Here is a 20403-nt window from a genome sequence, read left to right on the forward strand (position 1 = left end):
AAAATGATCAGTTGACCCCTTTAGGAGTTATTGCCCTTTATAGTCAATCTTTAACCATTTTTCATAAATCTAAGTAATCTTTTACAAAATCTCCACTGAAACTACTAGGCCACAATCATCTTTGGGGTATCTAGTTTGAAAAATGTGTCCGATGACCTGGCCATTCAACCAAGATGGCCGCCACGGCTAAAAATAGAACATAGGGGTAAAATGCAGTTTTTTGCTTATAACTATGAAACCAAAGCATCTAGAGCAAATCTGACAAGAAGTTAAATTGTTAATCAAGTCAATATCTATCTGCCCTGAATTTTTCAGATGAATTGGACAACTGGTTGTTGGGTTGCTGCCCTCCAATTGGTAATTTTTAAAGAAATTTTGCCGTTTTTGGTTATCTTGAATACTATTATAGATAGCGATAAACTGTAAACAGCAATAATGTTCAGCAAAGTAAGATCTACAAATAAGTCAACATGACCTAAATGGTCAATTGACCCCTTAAGGAGTTATTGCCCTTTATAGTCAATTTTTAACAATTTTCATTAATTTGGTAAATTTATGTAAATTTTTACCAAATATAGTTCTCTGTTACTAATGGGCAAAGTTCATGATAGATATAATTGTAAGAAGCAAAATCGTTCAGTAAAGTAAGAACTTCAAACACATCACCATCACCAAAATACAATTTTGTCATGAATCCATTTGTGTCCTTTGTTTAATATGCACATAGACCAAGGTGAGCGACACAGGCTCTTTAGAGCCTCTAGTTATTGTATTGTGTGGATATGAAATTTGGGTTGGACAATCCCACTACCATGCATGTTTTTGAACAGCAGTACCTGTCTTTTTTTTCTTATATTCAACATCATGTTTTTTTTATTGGCATTAAAAACTTCTCCAGCGTGTATATCGCCTTTATTCAATCATTCCGTGACTATCTAGAGGATTGTTAATCCAAATATAAACCGTCGGCAAATAAAGAAATATCCAAACTGTTCGATATAATTAAAATATTGACATCTGATATGAGGTATAACGAAATCAGAGTAATATTTTAATTAGATTGCAAGCTGTTCATAATACATGTATATGAAAGTCATCATACATGTATACGTGTTTTATCAGTTTGACAAATTAAAGGTTGCCAACTTTTCAAAATGGTGAAACTAAAATTATTCATTCTAATTTTAATTCTCCAAGCCTTGTCAACTATCGAAGGAAAGGCTGAAAGATTGGGTAAAGTAATACATTATTATCTCCTTGTATTAGCCGAAGAGATAACGTGTCTTCTCTTGTAATCAAGAGTTAAGATACAAACATGCATATTTGCATTTACTAATTCTAATTTCTTTATTTACTATTTAATGATAAGACGTGGATTGTAAGCATATGATGGATGAACTATAATAGTCTGAGCAGTAATGGCACAAAAAGTCAGTCCCAGCGGAAACAAACACAAGCTTAAGCAAAGTAAAATAACTATTTGTTTATTGTAAAGAAAAAATAAAGGATCTTAGACTTCTTCCTTAATTGTCCTCACCTTATAACCCATATTAACTATAGTGTGAATGGGGAATAGACATATGGTCACTTTGGACTTCTTCGGAAGACAAAAAATTAACTCATCATAGATACCAGGATTGAAATTTTGTATTTACGACAGGCGCGCGTTTCGTCTACAAAAGATTCATCAGTGACGCTAAAAAAAAGATGAAAAGCCGAGATAAAATACGAAGTTGAAAAGCATTAAGTTCCTAAAAATTTTGTCAAATACAGCTAATTATAGGTTATTCTTCAGGTAGAAAAGCCTTAGTATTTCAAAAACTGAAAGTATTGTAAACAGTGAATTCATAATTATGACCACCCTTGCAAAAGTTGACTTTTCGTTTGAATGTGTGAGATGTACAAGTACACTGTCACGTCCGGCCAGAATGGAGACGTTAGATTTGAGGCCTCTTGTTATATAAGAGAGTACCACACGTTTTGCATGTTATAATTATAATACATTACAACAACTCTTTGTGGGGTATGAAAGTGGCCTGTTGCAAATGAAAATTTCTGTCTCTATTCACTTTTCCTTCATTTTACAGTGGCAGACAATATTTCCACGACCTCTGCATCCCGAACGGCCTGTATTACAGGACCTACTTATTGTATGTACTCGCATTGCACATGCATGAAAAAATCAACACTGGACGTTAAGTTGAACCAACAATCAATCAATCATATTGCTCTCATTCGCTGCTTACAACAGCAATGCACGAATATTTACTATATATTAGGTAGTAACTAACTACTTATTAATTTTACTTTTAAATAATAAATGTGCACCCATTTTTTAATAAGGAAACTTAACATTTGAATTATTTCATATGATTTTGTTTGTATAATATTTTAGAGTCATATAATGTTGATCAGAACAAGGTATCTATATCTGGAATATCGTCTGGTGCTGCCATGGCAACACAGATGCACGTGATTCATTCTGCTGACTTTATGGGTGTTGGCATCATCGCTGGAGGTAAACTTTTAAAAATAATCAAATGTAGTTACTTGTATGTATATGAACACATTTTGTTAGTTTTATGAATACAACGAATTAAAGAAACTAACGACGGTATTTAATGACCTTTGGTCATAACTTTCAGTGTCAAATAAAGTTTGAGATAATCTATCATTTTTTCTAAACACCAATACCACCTTAACAGAGATTACCAAAGACATACCATACATGGCAAAACAAAAATACAATTAAAACAGTATCAAATCTATCTAGGAGGACATATTTAAATAACATTTGTGTCACTTTTTAATATTTTGAATAACAATCAAACACTTATTAGTTTAAACAATATTTTATTCAAATAAATTGAATTGGATTGGGCAACAGGCATAGCCTATGTAAGCCCTCTCCACAAAACAAGGTACAATATATTACATTCAAACAAAGCAACACATGCACAAACATAAAGACAAAACAGAATTAATTTTTCAAAAATACCTCTTAGCTGACTGGAATGATGTTTCAAATAGTTAGCTCAGATCAAAAGTATGACTATTTTCAAAATGCTTCAAATGTAAACTCAGAAAAATTAATAAAAAATATACTATGGAAAAAAAAAGATTAAGTTTTATAAACTCCAACATTGATTTAGAGGTCTCATATTAAACTAAATGGTCTCCAGTCAGCTATCTAAAATAATAAATTTAATAACTCATTTTTAAAACAACATGTTTGATATCATGTACTTATTTTTACTAAATTATTGCACCTGAAGAAAAACGACAGCGAGTAGTAACCATATTGATACATTAAAGAATTATAATAATATAAAAAGAATTAAATATTATTTCTTATTGATATATATCAGTCTTTATAGTGACTACAGAAAGGGTCAGAAAAAAATTGGGTTTCGAATTATATTTCTAAATACATATGAGATGTGCTTTTTGTGATGACATGGTAACAATAAAAATATTGACCTCATCGAAAAATTTTATTTCATGTTAAGTTACATTATTTTTTGGAACCTTTTGATCATCGTGTTTTTGTAGTGTAAATCAATCTATATGTTTCTTTTGTGAGTAATATTAATTTTGATAGTAACAGTAAAATAACAAACATCTCCAAGGAAAATTCAAAAGGGAAATTAACATCAAATGTCAAAATCAAAAGCTCAAACACATCAAACGAATGGAATATTATAATAACTGTCTTATTCATAAACCTAGTACATGCATTTCCATATTGTTTAAACATTTTGGACTAAACTAGGTTTTATAGCCAGCTAAATTAAAACCTCTCACAAATAGTTCACTGAATTTATCACAACGTGTTAAAAGAAAACAAAGAGACATAATGGGTAAAAACAAAAGAGTCAAAATAGGGGTAAAGCAGTCAATATAATATACATAGGCACATTGGTATTGCATATTGTTGTATTTTTATTAATGTTAATGCTGATTTTCTACATTTTCATTTTCGATTTCAGTTCCATTTGCTTGCTCTGGTGGAAACTTGGTAGGTGCAACAACTTGCATGCAAACACCTAGCTTGGAATCTGTAAGTTCATTTGAACTTTTGACTTCTTCTGGAGCATTGTTTGGGAATGTTGATTCTACATACCACATGAGACATGATAAGGTGTACATCTTTGCAGGTCAATCAGACTCAGTTGTAAAACCCGGTAAGTAATTTATCTATAAACTCCAATCTTCTACAAGAATATTTGATAGGAAAAAGTAATCAGTAAGAGTCTTTATTTTTTTATGTTGTGTTGTGTGTACTATAATAATAATTGCTTGTCTGTTTGTCTTTTTATCTTTTTTAGCCATGGCGTTGTCAGTTTATTTTCGATTTATGATTTTGAATGTGTTTTTGGTATCTTTCGCCGCTCTTATCGAATATATTTTTTTCCAGAAATTTTGAGATATTTCAAAAGATAAAAAAGTATCATTGGGAATCTTGCAGTCTTACACTACACGAATTGTCAAATACTAATACATTTTCAGTTCTTATAGATTGTAAATTGATGCAAAAATATTAAATTGTAGGAAATGGACCAAACATACAACGATATTACAACCATTACACGTTACATTCTAATGTGAAAACAGTATTCAATATAAATGCAGAACATTGTCAGGTAATATATTGTTAACTGGTTTTAAAAATACACACGCACATGATATTCCATGTAGTCCAAGACCACAATTGTCATCCCTTGATTTTGTTCACGAATATAGTTCCTAATGTTGACAGTGGGTTACTTGCCATAAACTTTTATACCCCTTCCAAATTTATTTCTCCATGTTTAATGCCTAAAATTGCTAGTAAAGGGGGGGATTAAACTGTAACAAAATGGGTCTAGAATGTTAAAGGAAAGAATTAATTTAATCCAGCTGAAAAAGGTTAAAAACTAGCACTTCGGAAGCTGTCAAAAGATTTCAAGACGCCCCAAACATAAAATTGTCCATATTTTTAGTTAGAACCGATGATTTTTTTTATACTTTTAATATAATTTGTCCCAAAAGTAGTACAACACACTGTAGAAATTTCTTTGAGAAAGCGCAGGTGGAATTTTTTTAATTGCCATTTATGTTCTAAAAGAAATGCACTACGAAATAATTGTGGTCTCGGACCATGTACAATGCATCCCGAAGTGATCAATCCATATTCCCCGATAGCGCATTCAAAATGTTTTTGAAATGACGCTTTAAACTATCCTTTAAAGTTTTGACATACAATACAAGTTTATTCAAAGGATCAATAACATTACCCGGATCCTATCTAACTTTCCGGGTTCTGTAAACAACATCACGGTAACTTAAAATACCAAACTATAGGTATCGACATTACACATTTAACGTGATATGTTCTATCTTGATTGAAATAATTTTTCTACAGGAATAGATAAATTTTAATGTTATATTTAACATTGCCATTAAAGTGCGAGGTTTGGCATGCCACAAATTAGGTTTAACCCACCATTTTTTTCTTTAAAAATGTCCTGTACCAAGTCAGGAATATTACCATTGTTATATTAAAGCTCGTTTCCGTGTGTGTTACATTCTAACGTTGTGTTTCCGTTGTGTCGTTTTTTCTCTTATATTGGAGTGTTAATTCACATTTACTATAAAACGTGTCACGGTATTTTTCTATCTTAAATTCATGTTTTTGGTTTTGATGTTGTGTTTGTTGTTCTCATCGGGATTTGTCTAATGCTTGGTCCTTTTCTGTGTGTGTTGCATTTTAATGTTGCGTCGTTGTTCTCCTCTTATATTTAATGCGTTTCACTCAGTTTTAGTTTGTTGCCCCGCTTTTGTTTTTTGTCCATAGATTTACGAGTTTTGAACAGCGGTGTACTACTGTTGCCTTTAAATCTTTCAATCCAAATCTTTGAGTCTATATATTGAAGATATTTAGTAAAGGTTTTGAGGTACTTTGTAGTAATACAAGCTCTGACTCAATGATTTACCAGTAATACATAGAATACGTTTATATACCTGATATGCCATGTTAAATTATAGGCTATAGTAGTGGAAAAGTAGAAAAAAACATTTATACATTTGAAACAATTTAGTTATTTAGTAAAATAATTTGTGTGATATAGTGAATATGTGTTCCTTTAAGATATGGGTTATCAACATGTCTATTTTCTTTTCAGCCGACTGACAATTATGGAGGTACCTGTAACGTTCTATCAAAAAGCAATTATCTGAACAACTGTGGATATAATGCTGCTTTTGAACTTCTTAACTGGATATATGGAGATCTAAAGGTAAACCGTCTCTTCTTCCGTACGTCCATTCGTCCTTCAAGCTCTCAGTATCACACTAGATTGTTGATATAGTTTTAGCTGGTTATGATTCTTTTGATTTTCAACATCCTTGCATAAACAACTTCAAATAATTAGCAACATAGATTATTGCTAACAACGAAGATGAACCCAGGAACAACAGGGTGGTTAGCAGTTCTTGCTTTACATGTGACACCTATCGTAAAAATAACGAGAAGCAACCATCAGGCACATTAAATAACCATAGACACGAGAAAACAGATCGTTTGATGTTGAGACACGCGAACATTTAGATAAAAGTTAAGAGTTGCACGACGTTTCACACGTACAGAATGGTATTTGAGGTAAAACTGAGCTTGCTCCATAATGAGTACTAACCGTTATAAATTAGCTTTTTGAATAAATACATTTGAATGGAAAAATAAGCTGTGAATGAGTCTACTTTTGAGGGATATTATGGAAATTTATCAAAGAATAATTCATAAATTTAGTAATCGCCTTATATTGAATATAATACAATGTTTTCCGGAAAACGAAAGATAACTCTAAATGATTATAATACAACATTGATTGTGAAAAGCCAAAGTTTAATAAAAAATGAAGTCTGAAAATCAATTTTTCAAGATTAAAATCTTGAGTTTTTTTCGTGCGATTGTGTTTTGGTGTTCCTTTAACAATAACCCCAAACTTATGGTAGCTCTATGCGGCCATTCCGCGTTACCGAAATCGATATTCCATGAAGCTAAACACGCATAGATGATTTTAAAATAAGTAAGATAACAAAAAATACCGAACTCCTAAGAAAAATCAAAACGAAAAGTCTGTAATCAAAATTTAATGGCAAATCAAAGGCTCACATATGCACATCAAACGAATGGATAACAACTGTCATATATTCCTGACTTGGTAAACTTATTAAAGTGTTCTTTTGGTGACATCCCATTAGTCCGACAACCATTATTCCGACAGCCCATTACTCCGACAACCCAATATTCCGACAGCCCATTACTCCGACAGTCCACTATTCCGACAGCCCATTACTCCGACAGCCCACTAGTCCGACAACCCATTACTCCGACAGCCCACTATTCCGACAATGCATCTGTCTTGTGTGTATGGGTAAATTTTCTCTAAAAAGACCAACTCTGTTCTCTTTAATATTTGGGTTGTCCATTTTGATTCCAATTATTCTTTCCATTCGGGATATTTCATTTGTCTCATTATATTGGAGTTGATACACATGCTAATTGCACCTGCTCAGCCCTTACCTTCGTCCCTCTTTAGTTTTAGGTGTTTGGCTATTTTTTGTTTTTGTCTTTATATTTCGTCGTTTGTGGGTCCACTGTCAGTCTGTGCTGTTCTAGTGCGCTGTTTTTGTGTGTGTCTTTATCTACCTCCTTTAACTAGATCTTCGGTTCCTCCCTTTCACGTATCAGGGAAGTGAGGTAAATCAACAATTAAATACACAAACGAATATATCGGAGTTGGATTACACTACCCTCCCTCTTTGGTCACAACACATTATATCCCTTGTATCACTCATCTGAATTTTTATCTAAATTGATTTTGTCGCAGAAATAAAGGACTAATGTACCGTCAGTCAAAATGAGAAAATCCAAGAGACAAATATCCAGATTTTTAAAAATAAGATGATAAAAAAAAATATTCTCATAAAAGATGAGCAATTCCAATCATGAATACGGTATCCTGTTCATGATGTTCGGGAATGAGAATCCACGAAATACGGAGACAGTACACAGCACTTCCAACAGCGATCGATTATACATAGTCTGAGAGATGACACTCAATATATTTGTATGGATACCAGTTTTATATCCCGAGCTTATTTTAAAATCTAGAAAAATACGCCTCTTTTCTAATGGTTGGGAGATATGCAGGACTGATGATTTGTCAACAACAAAACTTATTACGAAAAAAAAATGTGACGGACCTGAACATTTAGGCAAATTCTATCTAAATATCCTCAAGGAAAAGTAATATCGGGCCAGTGACTGTATATGACATAGAAATATACAGTCAATACAATTTGACTGCTTATTGTTATAAATAGAAGGAGTGCAGTGAATATAAAAGCCAATAACAACTAGCAAAAAATCTTAAACAATGTGTGACATTCTTGTCCCGTTTGTGTCCTTGTCAAATTATCTAATTGTAAAAACATAGTACATTATGTGTTTTGTGGCAAACTTGACATTTATTTTTCATTTAAACAGAAAGGAGAAAAACATTTAGATATCATTATTTCAAGAAAGGTAGTTCATATATAGATATAGGAAGATGTGGTGTGAGTGCCAATGAGACAACGTTCCATCCGAATAACAATTTTAAAAAAGTAAACCATTATAGGGCAATTGCAATTTACGGCCTTCAACACGGAGCCTTGGCACCACATCTTCCTATATCTATTGATACTGAATTTTGTTTGATTTCAATGTGTAAGTGTTTTTCTTTTTTCTATTTTATATTGGCTCCAATTTCAGGGTTTATTGAAGTCGGCCATATCGTGTGATGCGTTTTCAGATTTATAACTCAACAACTTTCTGTTTACCGAACACATTTCAAATGATAGCCAAGTTGAAAATGTTCGTCATATTTTTCTCAGAAACTACAAAACAATGATTTCTGAAATTTGGTTTCAAGGTTTATATAAGTCCGTTATACTGTCGGATGCTTTTCAGATTCACAAATCAACAACTTCCAGCTATTTACGAAAATATCTAATCGGGGTATCATCAGTAGCTCGCACCATCACTGGTTGGGCTTGATTTATATGCTCTTAATAGACCCTGTAATTTGGAAAATGAAATATTCTTTTCTGTTCTATTCTGTATATATACAGATTTCGAATTGAGTATATAAAAATTATTCGAACTACCTTAGTCTTATGTAATATATACGGAGTTATTTCTTAAAATCTGTTATTACATAAACGTATTACATTGTACAGACAGACAATTTTTTTTACCCTGATACCCTGATATTTGACTTGAAAAATGTCGGACTTATGGGTTGTCGGAGTATTGGGCTGTCGGAGCAATGTGTTGTCGGAGTATTGGGCTGTCGGAGCAATGGGTTGTCGGACTATTGGGTTGTCGGACCAATGGGTTGTCGGACAAATGGGCTGTCGGACTAATGGGCTGTCGGAATAATGGCATGTAACCGTTCTTTTACTTAAACAGATTTTAAAGTCTCATGAAAAATATGATTAACGGTACCAATTTTACAGAAGTAGATACACATTTTGACAATTTAAGTCGCCTCTTAAAATGCATGAGCAGAGGAATACGGCGACTAAGTCGAAAGTATAAACTCCTCTATTTTATAATAGAAGCATTATCCAACATATTTATTTTCAGATACCACAGGCAGGGAAACCCTTAACTGGACAGGTATGTTTTTAGATTTGTTAGATGTATTTTTCTAGTTTAATCGAACAATTCATTTCATAGCTTCAATGCAATGCCTATTTAAAATTTATTACAGTTTTTAAAGATTATTTGACTTTATTTGATTCATAATATGCATATTTTCTTAGATCATTCCAAATAAGGCAGCACATATAATTTAATATTTGCATGTAATTTATTTACTGTATTTTACAGTTGAAGACATTTGACCAATCCACATTTTTCCATCTATCCGTTCCTATAACATACAGTTTTGACAATACTGGATATGTTTATGTTCCTTCTGGTTGTGTAGACAAACAAACAAGTGAGTATGGACTGGTTTCTATTCTGCCAAAAAAATATGTGAACAAAACAAGTCCCGAGACGGGTGCGTGTGGTTCAGTATACTTATGGTTGTTGTTGGTTCATGTCTGTCATATCAATTATCAATTAGGCCTTACGTTTTCTCAATTGAATTGGATCATGGTTTGTTTTTCGTCGACAAATCCCGCTGTACCAAGTCAGGAATATGGATGTTGATTAATAACGTTTGAATTAATTTTGTTGCTTAGAGTTCGATTGTTTGTTATACTTTTATAATACATCTTCACACGCTTAAACACATGTTTTATGTCTTTCTCTAGATTCGCCTTCCGTGGCATGGTAACACTACGACTATTGAAGTTATAGTTTTTATAGAGCGGATGTAGTCGTGTGGTCTAGAGCGTTGAACATGAGGCTAAGCGACTAGTGTCGTAGCTTAGTGTATCAAAGATGTAAGATCGAATCCCGTTGAGGGACAAACATATGTCAGTATGAAAATCTAATTTTAACACTGTTGGGTGTAATTTTCTAAGTCTTTCAAATAAGACAACAACAAATTAGAGACCAACATAATGAGTTAAGAATGAGTAACACCCTTATAAGCTGTACATGTAAAACGCTCCGGTGTAGCAAAAGAAAAGAAAAACATGGTTGACAACAAATCGAATGTGTTGGGTTCCTTAACCGGAGCCAGGGCAAAAAATTATCGACATGCTAATATGTAGGTTATTTTGATTACTGAAATTGATTATGTTAAAACTAAAAGAAAAATTACGAACTGATTTTAAATTGTTTTCAGAATGCAAGCTTCACATTGCACTTCATGGATGTCAACAAGGAAGGTTAGTTTAACGTTTTTTAATTGTGCCATCTTCAATTTATCAAAATTAAAAGCTTAATACAGCGACAAATATATAAAGCATGGACAAACAGTTTTTTAATTTATTTCGTTTTATCCCTTGTTTAGCTCACCTGTCCTTAAGGCCCAAGCGAGCTTTTATCATCACTAGGCATCCGTCGTCCGTCGTCCGTCGTCGTCGTCCGTCATTGTCGTCTGTCGTCGTTAACTTTTACAAACAAATCTCCTCTGAAACTACTGGGCTAAATTAAAGCAAAGTTGACCACAATCATCATTGGGGGTATCTAGTTTAAAAAAATGTGTCCGGTGACCTGGCCAACCAACCAATATGGCTCCCATGACTAAAAATAGAACATGGGGGTAAAATTTAGATTTTGGCTTATATCTCTGAAACCAAAACATTTAGAGCAAATCTGACGTGGGGTTTAATTGCTTATCGGGTCAAGATCTATGTGTCTGAATTTATCAGACCATTCAGGCAACTTGTTGTTAGGTTGCTGCCACTGAATTGGAAATTTTAAGAAAATTTTGCAGCTTTTGGTCATTATCTTGAATATTATTATCGATAGAGATACACTGTAAACAGCAATACTGTACAGCAAAGTAAGACCTAAAAATAAGTCAACATGACCAAAATGGTCAATTGACCCCTAAGGAGTTATTGCCCTTTATAGTAAATTTTAAACATTTTTTATAAAATTTGTAAATGTTTACAAACATTTTCCACTGTTACTGCTGGGCCAAGTTCATTATAGATAGAGATAATTGTAAGCAGCAAGAATTTTCAGTAAAATTACATATACAAACACATCACCATCACCAAAACACAATTTTTTCATGAATTTTTCTGTGTCCTTTGTTTAAATATGCACATATACCAAGGTGAGCGACACCGGCTCTTTAGAGCCTCTAGTTATACTATATAAAATTGAGAATGGAAATGGGAAATGTGTCAAAGAGACAACAACCCGACCAAATAAAAAACAACAGCAGAAGGTTAGCATGTCTCATATAAAGAAACGTTTATGATGGATACATGCTGGTAAGTTAATGATACTAGACAATATTGATTGTTATATGACTATTAAATACAAACCATAATACTGCAAAGATCTTTTTTGTTTAAGACATTTTATAAATGACGAATATGTGAAGCACGCCGGCTACAATGAAGTTGGAGAAGAAAACAACATCATCATACTGTATCCACAAATTACTCCGATTCCAACTAATCTTAATGGTTGCTGGGACTGGTTTGGTTATACTGGCTCATATTTTGGTAAATCCTTATTTCGTCTTTTTCTAAATCGTGGGATTGCAGAGTTATTTTGACCTGTGTGTCTATCCATCACGTATAGCTTCCATTATTGTCTTATTCAATCAGAACATTTTAATTACCTATGATGCTGCGGATAAAGTTATGTTATGTTACACTTATGCAAAATATAGGAAAATGGACCATAATTTTAAATGAAAATTTACTGACTAAAGTTGCCCGGAAGGGTAAGCATTTCCTGTTAAACAGATGACAGCTGTCGTATTTATTACTTGAATGTCAAGTTCAAATATATTTTCTTATTTTTGGTTGGGTTGTTGTCTCTTTAACATGTTCCCATTTCCATTCTCAATGTTACATTCCTTTATAACACAGATATAAATAAATATGACTAGTGTTAACAGCAACCATAATAGGGAGCGCAACCCCTGGGATATCGTAACAACTGGATTATTTTCCATATATAGTTGCTGCTGGGATAATATAATGTTGCTACATGTACATAAAAAAGGAAATTTACAGATATTCAATCTCATAGAACAATTGAGAAAGTCATATAAATTGAATTATGCAGTAAACAAAATAATATTTATATAGTGGAACACGCATATGAATAAAACTCGCTTCCTTCTCTTCTATCTTGAAAAGCTCTTGTATGAAATGCTTCATACGAATTCGGAAACAAATTGTCGAAAAGGGTAGTACACTGTGTCTTCATTAAAAAAAATGTTGGTATATTGATTGTTGGTTGCTAAACGTCTATTGGCAAATATTTCATGAGTGTTCAGGACGAAAACAAATTTACAATAAATACACTATGGAGGTCCTGTAATAGATGCCGTCGGGAAATTTGGACTGCCACGGGAAAATGAGGCTATATTGGTTATGAACGTACATTTACCCCATGCAACATGCCACCGATGGACCTCTTGCCGAGGATTTGCATGGTTTTTATGACTGGACGTGTGTGCGTACTTGTGCATCCTGCATAGCCAAATATACACCGCACTTGGGAAGAGTTTTTTTTTACTTCCGGTCGAAATAAGACCAAATCATATTACTCTTCCTAATTTCTCTTGTCGGTATAAGAAAATGTGGGACGCTTGGTAATGAAACAACAATCCATCACAGATCAAATGACGCAAAAGTAATCAACAATTGGTCAACGTATGGCCTTCAATAGTGAGCAAAAACGCTTAGCAAGTTATACCATGCTTCGACATGACAAAATTAATGTAATACAATTGAAAAGAGAAACCATCAGCCTATTATCTATTGCAAAATATGTCTAGTAAGCGCAAAACAGTGCTGTACATGTAAATAAATAAATTGAATATCTATATGGTTTGGATAACTTTTTGTCATTTACAATGGTGCTTGTAAACAATGTATGATGTGTTCAATAAAAATAAGATGATAAGGTCTAACTATTCTTCTTATTTGACTATACTAACATATTCAAACGAGAGGCGAAAAATACCAAAGGAATATTCCAAATCGATAATTCAAAAACAAAATGATACATGCCATGGCAAAAATCGACCAGCGACTAAAAGATAACCATCAGTTAAACGTGCAAAACAAAATAAAACACTGACAAATAAGACCAAACAACACGGTTCCCATGAAAAAGAATTATTAACATGCATTGGTGTATGATAAAAAAGACAAACATTGTAATATTGGCCTGGATAGTAAATACATGTACTCCAAGCTATATCAGGAATTATTTTATATATTATAATAGACCTCCTGAATTCATGCTTATTTCACTTCTATTCTTATTTTACTATTATTTAAAACGTATATATTTACTTAAAAGTCGTGTTTGCTTTTATTTATTTATTTATAATATTTTTTAACCTATTTTATAGCTACGAAAAGGGGGTTTCAAATTACAGCGTTGGACAGAATGCGACGACAGGTTATTGGACAGTAAATGCTGTGTTTGAAAGTATCATATCTTTATATTAATAAAATACAATAGTATTGTTATAAAATGCATTCTTATATAATAAGACACAGCTAATTTATGCAATGCATGCTTCACTGACCGTTCGAATATACCCTGAGATAGAGTCAAACTGTCACAATAGAGAATACGACAACCGGTACATTTACCGATCGGACGACCAATCTGGATTCTAAAGATTTAAAATCGATCACGACCCGCTTGGTTAGTACCTATCTCCGCTGTACCGATATACACGGTGGATCTAAGACCGCTTCATGTTTGCTAGTTAATTGAGATCCAGACCCATAGTCTTGTTTGGTCAAACCATTAACTTTTCTGATTATCGTTTTTATTTTTGTCATTTTGAGATTTAGTGTCAACAAAAACATTTGTTAGTCCACGGTAATTTTTTATTTTCAAACTCTTTTACACGAAGTGGTTTAGAGATTGACTGGTATTTCAACTACAGTGAACAATTCAGTATACCATCATAGGCAATGTAACAGTGATGTTATTTTGTCAGTAACATGTTTTCTTCTTTCTGAATTGTTATGATTAAAATGAAACACCCTAGTATGACCATATGTCAAAGAGACGACGTGAACTATCTTCTTTTTATATATTGATGCTTTTGTATGAAATAAAGTAAAAATGGTACAATAAAAAGATGGGATGGATTTAAAACTGGACCAAATGTTTTTTTTCTGAAAAATTAGCGTTTTCCATAAGTTTGTCCCAATAAGAAAATGTTTTCAGTAAGATTCTTTGGTTGAGTCTAATTTTCGATGGGAAACTTTTAGTTTACATATACACGTTTTGTAAACCTTTAGAAAACCTTGGCATTAATATACATTAATTTTGTTTACTGTATTATCATGTCACATTTATCAGTCATTTATAAAATGTTAAAGGTTAGAAAAAGCGACTGGAATTTCCGTTATATCGCAGAGGATGTAAGAGCTGGGTGGTTTTATCTCTTCCCTGCTACCACTCTGAGACTACTAACGTGTAATAGTAGTCTCAGTTCCACTGCTCTTTGAAAAAAACCCAATTATTTATAAAGGGTATAATTAAAGAGTTATAAGAAGAACAACTCTATATAAATAACACATAGCTGAGAGGGTGATAGAGCAGATTGGTACCCCGAGAAAACATTGTCAACTGCGGCGAAGCCAAGGTTTACAATGCCTTTTCGAGGGGTTCCAATCTGCTCTATCACCCTCTCAGCTATGTGTTATTTAATTTATTATACTGAATGTCCTATCATCATTGGCTTTAACAGATTACTTTTATATAAAAAGTATTTTCTATGACGTCACGTTCATAACAACCTTACGGTTATTAGAAGAAGAAAAAAAAGTCAAGCAAGATGTTTTATTCTTTTTATTTTAACAGTCAATAATAAAATCTGAGCCAAAACGTAGAACTTAAGCATTGTATTAATTCCTTGATGTAAATTCAATTCATTGTTCTTTGAATTACCGATTTCTAATTGGCCTAGACGAGAGGGTAACATTAAAAAAAATATCACCCTCTCAGCCATGTGATAGAGTAAATTGACACCCTCGTCTTAGCCAATCAAAATATGGCATTTTAACGTGAAGTATAATAAAATAAAATGTCGAATTACATATCAAAATCAGGCAGTGTTTTTTTTTTAATACCTGCAGTTCAGGCCTCAATCATTTTAAACCCAACAAAAAGCATCTTGCTGCAGCTGTCTTGCTGTTGAACACTTGACTAAACAGTAAAATCGGATAACACAACCAAATTCATGAACAGCCAAAAATTGAAAATAAAACGGCCAGAATGAGGATTCTAACGATTTTGAATACATCATTACATATACATGTATAAAAGCTTGCATCAATTGTTTCTTAATCAACATGAAGACAAAATACGGTGCGAACTGTCAGGGTAGCCTATCTTGAATGAAGAAAGAACATTTATTTCACAAAATAGGAAGCTCATCTCAAAGTTATAGCAATAAACTTTTAACTAGCCTAAAATGGTACGTCTTAAAATGGAGCATCGAATTTCAGGGTCTCTCTTAGTCTCGTGCCAACATCAGGTGAAATAAGCCATTTTTTTCAGGTCTCGTTTGGTAAATGATTATTTGTTTTTACACATCCTTAGCTTTGAAATGTTTTGGTTTTGTCGTTCCTGGTGGATGTGATTTTAGAGGAGAGCGCGTCGGACTCAAAAGTGTTATTTTCATTAACTGATTTGGGATTGCAAAAAAGGGACCTCAGAGTTGGTGAATCATCGAGATTAAAAAGACTGCAATTTAAAAAAATGTATATAGGAAGATAGGTTGAAATAACATTTTGAAGTAAACCAGCATCGGAAAACAATGTGTTGCGGTGATTCTTTTTGGTACCAGATATTCCACTCGTACATCATCAATCATTTGCTTATACGTTCAAATTCTACCAGGCCATGTATGACTGCTTATGGATTTTTATTTCATCATTACAGACAGCCAAAGGAATACCTCGGCAGTACGAATACCATTCTTTTTCTAGACTTCATCACAATATTCTGAATTTAAGAAATTATCCATTGCTTTTCGCTATAACTGATCAATATATCACAACAGGAAGACGCATTCCTTTAAATAACAGAACATTAATGCTAACCTTTTTGAATATTTTTCCTCATCAAACATGACATTTGTTATCAAACGAAGTATACATGTATTTTGAATAGCTACCTTACTTTCAGAAACATATAATTCTGTTAATCTACTTACGCTTCGGGGGCACCTGCAACCACACCAGGTTTTGGGTTGTGGTTGGTTTTTTTCAGTTTTATGTTCCCCTTGTTTTGTTTTGTTTTGTATAATTTTTGTATTTTGGCCTTTTGTTCCTTTTGTGTTTTTTGTTCATGGCGTCTTCAATTTATGTTTGATTTATGTCCTTGATTTCCCCTTTAGTATCGTTCTCCTCTCTTTTATGCATGCACATTTAGGTCAAACATTATTGTTAAACTTGAAAGTAAAAGAACTAAATAATACAAACTGACAAATTAAATTAAAAAACAAGCTAACAAAAATCAAATCAACAAAACAAAACATAAAACATAAAACATAAAACATAAAACTAGTTTGAGTTAAAGAAATAGAACATTTTTTTTGTTATTGATTGTGCAATCAACAAAAAAACTGAATATTCTGCATTAACATAAAATTAAATGTATAAATTCTAGATTAAATCTGCTCAGAAATAAATGGATTCAAAGTGTAAAACAATTGACTGTTAAAGAAAGGTTTAACATCGTAATATAACTTTGACAAAAAAGAGATTGTCAGATTGTTCTATATAAATCCCTATTCAACATACATATATAACCATTAAAAGACAGAACAGTCGAAGATATGAATATAAACAGTTGACCAGCTGATCAAAATATATTGATATAAGACAGGTTAATTCATTCACTGTTACACATTACTAATCATTGAAAAAAGAATAAACTCACAAAAATTTCTCAATTTTAGTCATACTTTTACATACTAAGAGACCTTGTTTTCAGTATGTCTAATGTGTTTATCAAGAGACAATTTCCAAAACTAGTTTGCATTGTATGTTATTCCCTCTTTGTTAATTCATTAACTGTGACAATGCTGATAGTGTAAAAGTACCTGACAATCACTATGATTTGCTACAAATTCCTTGCATGTCGTGCTTTAAATTCCAACAACTCATATATTTGTACGTAACATTTGATTTTGAATTTCTTTTATACTTGACTCTTTATATTACAGATACTTCTTTCTCGTAATATCTATTACCAGTAAAAATACAACGTTAACTGACTAATACCCTCGTAACTGTTTTGTTTATTGGTAACTTTTGATTTATCATCCAAGATCAAAAGGGGAAGTATTTAGAACTTAACACTAGTACAAATAATTGATCAACAGATCAGCTGTTTTTGACTTAAATCAGACAAAGCAATATGCATTAGAAGTTACGAAACCACATGCATGATATTTAAGACTAGATAATATTATGCGTTATTAATTAAATGCAATGTTCAAAACGTGCAGCTATATAGAGTTAAGAAATTGAAACATAATTTTCAAAAGACCACTCCAATTCTTTTACAAAATACAAGGTACACCAAGGTCGAAGATATACTTATTGGCTACACAACAGACAGTCAAATGTGCAGATATTGCATAAAAACGATCAAGAATAACAGAAAAGTAGATGGAGTGTATACATGAGCAAAATAAAGAGAGAGACAAGTTACTTTATATGCATGTTTTTTTATATTGGAAACGGGTACACTTGAAGGTTAACTTTTTTAATTAAAAAGTTGATCGGACTACAGTGTTTCATTTACATTTTTCATGTCACCGTATAAAATGTAAATTCTCAAAAATACTGGACGCCGAGGAAAGTTCAAAATGGCAAGTCCCTAATCAAATGGCAAAATCAAAAGCCCAAACACATATTAAGAAGTTACCAAGTTCACTATTTGAGCATACGATAAAGATACAAGGGAGGTAATGACGTTGCTAACGTAAAATATGTAGTATCGCGACGTTAACTATGACATATAAAAGGGGTTAAACATAGGTGCGTGATACGTTATGCATTTTGATATTGAGGCGTGATTACCGTCGGTGGTTATACAAAAAAAGAATGAAAAAGTCAACAAAAATCATATTTTTAATTGTGTTTTTTTTCTCCCTTTCCTATACAAATACAAGACATAAAATTAGGAACCGTATATTACAGGACTGTATTACAATGAGGGTCATATATCCATTCATAAAATAAATCTAATGGAAATTTTATTCACCATACATGAGTTTATATGGTTAACATGAATTTTAGTAAAAGGTGTTAACAACAATTAAATTCAATGGTTTAATCAATAAAATAAACATTGTCAATTTTGGAAAACTGACGTTCATATTTGCACGTTTCGATTCTGGTGCTTAAAGATCTAATACTGCGAAAACATTTCGCTAGTAATTTTAGATATATAATCAATCACCATATTCATGAGGTTGACCGTAAAACGTGTAGTGTCGATTTCAGTCGTTTTTCACCCTGTTTTGTCAGTTTTGGTGTAGGAGCACAGTATCTTTTTCTAGTCATCTGTGAGATTTCAGTTTTCTTTTGTGTTAAAAGTATGATTTAACCATCTTAACTTCATACTTAAACTAAATAGCTCTTTATTGTCGGGAAGTGGGTATATGTTATTACATATTTTTGATCTCATAACTTTTTCAGTCTTGTTTCATTAATTATATGTATTAAAACGTCTCTCAGTGATTTTCGTGCCAAAATTGATAAAACTAAAAAATATATATATATAAACCAAACAGAAGGACTAATATAAACCAAAATGACGAACTAAAATAAACCAAAGAAATAACTAATATAAACCCAAATTTGGCCAAGAAATATATTCAGTAACCGAATTTTTATAATTTTCCTAATTCCATAACAGCATATATTATATCAAACAATATTCGAATGTTCATGCTAGTACACGGGTTACTTTTCAACCTTGAAAAAACCCAGCTTATTGCTTATGGCAAGGTAAATCAGACGTGAACCCCGTCAATAGTCATAGTTCTAGAGTACTGATTCCATTAATACGAGGGTCTGGATGGGGGGAGGGGGGTCTGTTATACTGTAAACATTTAATTTTCACCACTTTTTTATCTAATCTTCAAAAAATTAACCCCTTTTTCTCTAATCATCAAATAATTAGACCACGCATTTCTCATTTTTTTTTTGGCGCGTTATTCTCTAATCTTCATGTTTTAGGGGCATTATTCTTTAATCGACTTTAATCGATACTGACTCTGATTTTTAAATAGTTTAATACGTGAATAAACAATTGTTTCTGTTTGTTAAAACTTTTTAAACAGACCTGCATCCTGTGAATACCTACATTTTACATTAAATAAACATTTTTTTCTTGAAAAAAAGTAAAATCACAAAAATACAGAGGAAAATCCAATAGGAAAGTCCATAATCACACGGCAAAATCAATTGACAAAACACATCAAAATTGAATGGACAAGAACTTTCATATTCCTGACTTAGTACAGGCATTTTCAAATGTAGAAAATAGTTGATTAAAACTGGTTTAATAGCGCTAAACCTCTCACTTTCTTGAAAGTCTCATCAAATTCCGTTATATTTACAATGATGCCTGGACTAAACAGACATAATAAATAATATAGTCAAAATATGTGTACAGCAGTCTTCGTCGTGTAACAACTTTAAAAGGAACAAATTAACAGAACACAAAAA

At 32.4% G+C, this 20403-nt stretch overlaps 1 protein-coding gene across 1 annotated transcript; it reads left to right on the forward strand.

Annotated features, from left to right (window-relative positions):
- Nucleotides 1-1127: 1127 nt before the first annotated feature.
- Nucleotides 1128-14123, forward strand: LOC134705214 (poly(3-hydroxybutyrate) depolymerase-like). Its single transcript, XM_063563979.1, has 10 exons — nucleotides 1128-1233; nucleotides 2396-2518; nucleotides 3990-4184; nucleotides 4552-4643; nucleotides 6165-6278; nucleotides 9674-9706; nucleotides 9920-10031; nucleotides 10830-10872; nucleotides 12017-12168; nucleotides 14040-14123. The coding sequence occupies exons 1-10, from the start codon at nucleotides 1155-1157 to the stop codon at nucleotides 14102-14104; spliced, it is 1008 nt and encodes a 335-aa protein (XP_063420049.1). The 5' UTR covers nucleotides 1128-1154; the 3' UTR covers nucleotides 14105-14123.
- The last annotated feature ends 6280 nt before the right edge of the window (nucleotides 14124-20403 follow it).

This window comes from Mytilus trossulus, chromosome 2, assembly GCF_036588685.1.
Source record: "Mytilus trossulus isolate FHL-02 chromosome 2, PNRI_Mtr1.1.1.hap1, whole genome shotgun sequence".
Lineage (NCBI taxonomy): Eukaryota > Metazoa > Mollusca > Bivalvia > Mytilida > Mytilidae > Mytilus > Mytilus trossulus.